The sequence below is a fragment of the Berghia stephanieae genome, chromosome 2 (genome assembly GCF_034508935.2).
Source record: "Berghia stephanieae isolate SIO BIC M18660-M18661 chromosome 2, UCSD_Bste_1.3, whole genome shotgun sequence".
Classification (NCBI taxonomy): domain Eukaryota; kingdom Metazoa; phylum Mollusca; class Gastropoda; order Nudibranchia; family Aeolidiidae; genus Berghia; species Berghia stephanieae.
Window position 1 is genome coordinate 46,927,773 of NC_088361.1, and position 2,500 is coordinate 46,930,272.

The window sequence follows — 2,500 nt, forward strand, 5'->3', positions numbered from 1 at the left end:
CGTCTACAAACGGTGGGTCACATATGAAATGTTACTATTTTAACTCCTTCCGAAAAGTATATTTTTATAATATTAATAAATATATAAAAAAAGAAAAATTAAAGATAATAATATGATAAACCAAAACCGAAAAAAAAAAGAGAAAAAAAGTTTGCACACATCTCATTTTTTTTTTCTGGCTGTAAACTCAATGCTTATCATCAATCAAACCCATCCCGGCATAGTACCGTTTAGATTGATGGCTCACATTTAAATTTGATATTGCCTCCATTTCTCTCTCCCCTCACCCCCCTCTCTTTCTCTCTCTCTCTCTCTCTCTCTCTCTCTCTCTCTCTCTCCCCCCCCTCTCTCTCTCTCTCTCTCTCTCTCTCTCTCTCCTCAACACACCACGGAATCTGAGTTGGTTTTGATGGATGTTTATTTATTATATCATATTAATTTTTAATGTTTTTTTTTATATCGACTTTACCTTTGTAGCTACTATTAATTTCAGCTCATTGCATTTTTCAAAAAAATAAAAATTGAGCTTTTTATATAGCGCAATATCCACTAAATATGCTCAAAGCGCTTTACAAGGGGTCCCTGGTCGACAGCAATACGTAACATGTAGGACGGGACATGAAGCCTGTTAGGCGATATTACAAATTTTTTTACGGACAGAGACAACGCTGTTAACGACCCTAGAGACAAATTTCCCCTATGGGATGAATAAAGGGAATTTATTAATTTTTTTTTTCAAGATGTTTCTAACCTAAGGAATCATTTGTTCGTTTCATCACGTCTAACGATAATTCACTGAGCAGTGTGAATAAACCTAAAAAATGACCTCACAATACAAATCCTGGTGCCAGGCTTTAAATGAACGGAGGCTGAAATTTGAGCTATGAGTTAGTTGTCAACGACTACAGATTTAAGTGCAGATGAAAATTCACAACTTAAAAACAACATTGGATCGCCTTGTTTTGAATGTTTACCACTCTGTGATGTTTACACAATAAATAGGAATGAACGAAATTTTTTGTCGTCCATTTCAAAATTCTCCAATCTTAAAAAACTCGATCTCAACTAATACTGATCTCCCAGAGTGGTTCTACGTATTATATAGCATAAGTTATAGGATATTTCATCTTCTACAACAGATGTAATTGTCATAATTTCAACCCTAATTTGCACGATTCAAAGGGGGGGGGGGGGTTATCCAAAGGATAGCAAGCAATTGCTATTGTCCGTTTCATGCTATAGAAACCGGGATAAACTCCGACTCCATGGGCCGAACAGAGCTGAAGGACTACTAAAAAAGGGTTTTAAAAAATAAATGTTTTTTAAACCGGATTCCCCCTACTGTTTGATTGTTTGTTTCCTCAGAGCCAGCTGACCGCAAGCTGTCCAAGATCGAGACGCTACGCCTGGCCGCCAGCTACATCGCCCACCTCAGCACAGTTCTCATGGTAGGGGCTGAGTGTTCGGACCAGCCCTGCATCAAACACCAGGCCATGATGAGAGGACACGCCCCCATTGACGCATTGCCCAAACCTGTCTGCACCTTCTGTCTCAGCGCCGCCAGACACAAACCGGTAAGGTCCTGTTGATGCTATGCGTCTTGGTATAATAGTCACAACATCAGCCAGTCAAATTTAACACAACAACTCACAAAACTGTTTGTAACCTTTGCCGAAACCTGTCTGTACTTTCTGTCTCAGCGCCGCCAGACACAAACCGGTAAGGTCCTGTTGATTCTATGCGTCTTGGTATAATACTCACAACATCAGCCAGCCAAATTAAACATAAAAAAGTAGTCTTTCAGACCGTTGGGCCCATGGATCCGGAGTTTATCCCGGTTTCTATAGCGTGAAACGGACAATAGCAATTTTTAGCTACCCTTTGGATAGGGCGCTAGTCTATCGCAAAGTACTTTCCCCCAAATCTAACAGACTCAGCTACCCATTCACTGCTCGGTGGACAGGGGGTCAGAAAAAAATATATTGACTGCACCCGTGATCGACCTCGGTCCCTTTGCGTGTGAAGCGAATGCTCTACCAACTGAGCTCTCGAGACCCCCCAAATTTAACATAACGACACAAAATACTGTTTGTAACCTTTGCCCAAACAAGTCTGTACTTTCTGTCTAAGTGTCCCTGACACAAACCGGTAATGTCCTATTGATGGTGTGCGTCTTGGAATAATACTCACAGCAACTGCCAGTCAAATTAAACGTAATAAAAATTAAATTATGCCTTTCCGCCACGACATCATAAGATATCGTCGCCTAGGCATTCCACGAGGGAATATAGAGAATTCATCAAACAAGATGTCTGATGTTAACAGGAATCACCCATGTTGTCCAAGTGAGCAAATTGGGGGTTAATAATCCTGCCCAAGGAAAATAAAACGAAAGTGCCTGAAGCGGGGCTCGAACCCGGAAACGTCAGGATCGCAGTGCAATGCCTTAACCACTTGGCCACTTCGCCCCCAAATTGTCGTATAGATAGTTCGAAGATGA

At 40.9% G+C, this 2,500-nt stretch overlaps 1 protein-coding gene across 2 annotated transcripts in view; it reads left to right on the top strand.

The window, feature by feature from the left end:
* Positions 1–2,500, top strand: part of LOC144965023 (uncharacterized) — a 24,777-nt gene that overhangs the window by 4,828 nt on the left and 17,449 nt on the right. For both annotated transcript variants that reach the window (XM_078899883.1, XM_078899882.1), the window contains exon 3: positions 1,366–1,574. In XM_078899883.1, coding sequence (XP_078756009.1) covers positions 1,366–1,574 — 209 coding nt within the window. The remainder of the gene's footprint in view (positions 1–1,365; positions 1,575–2,500) is intronic.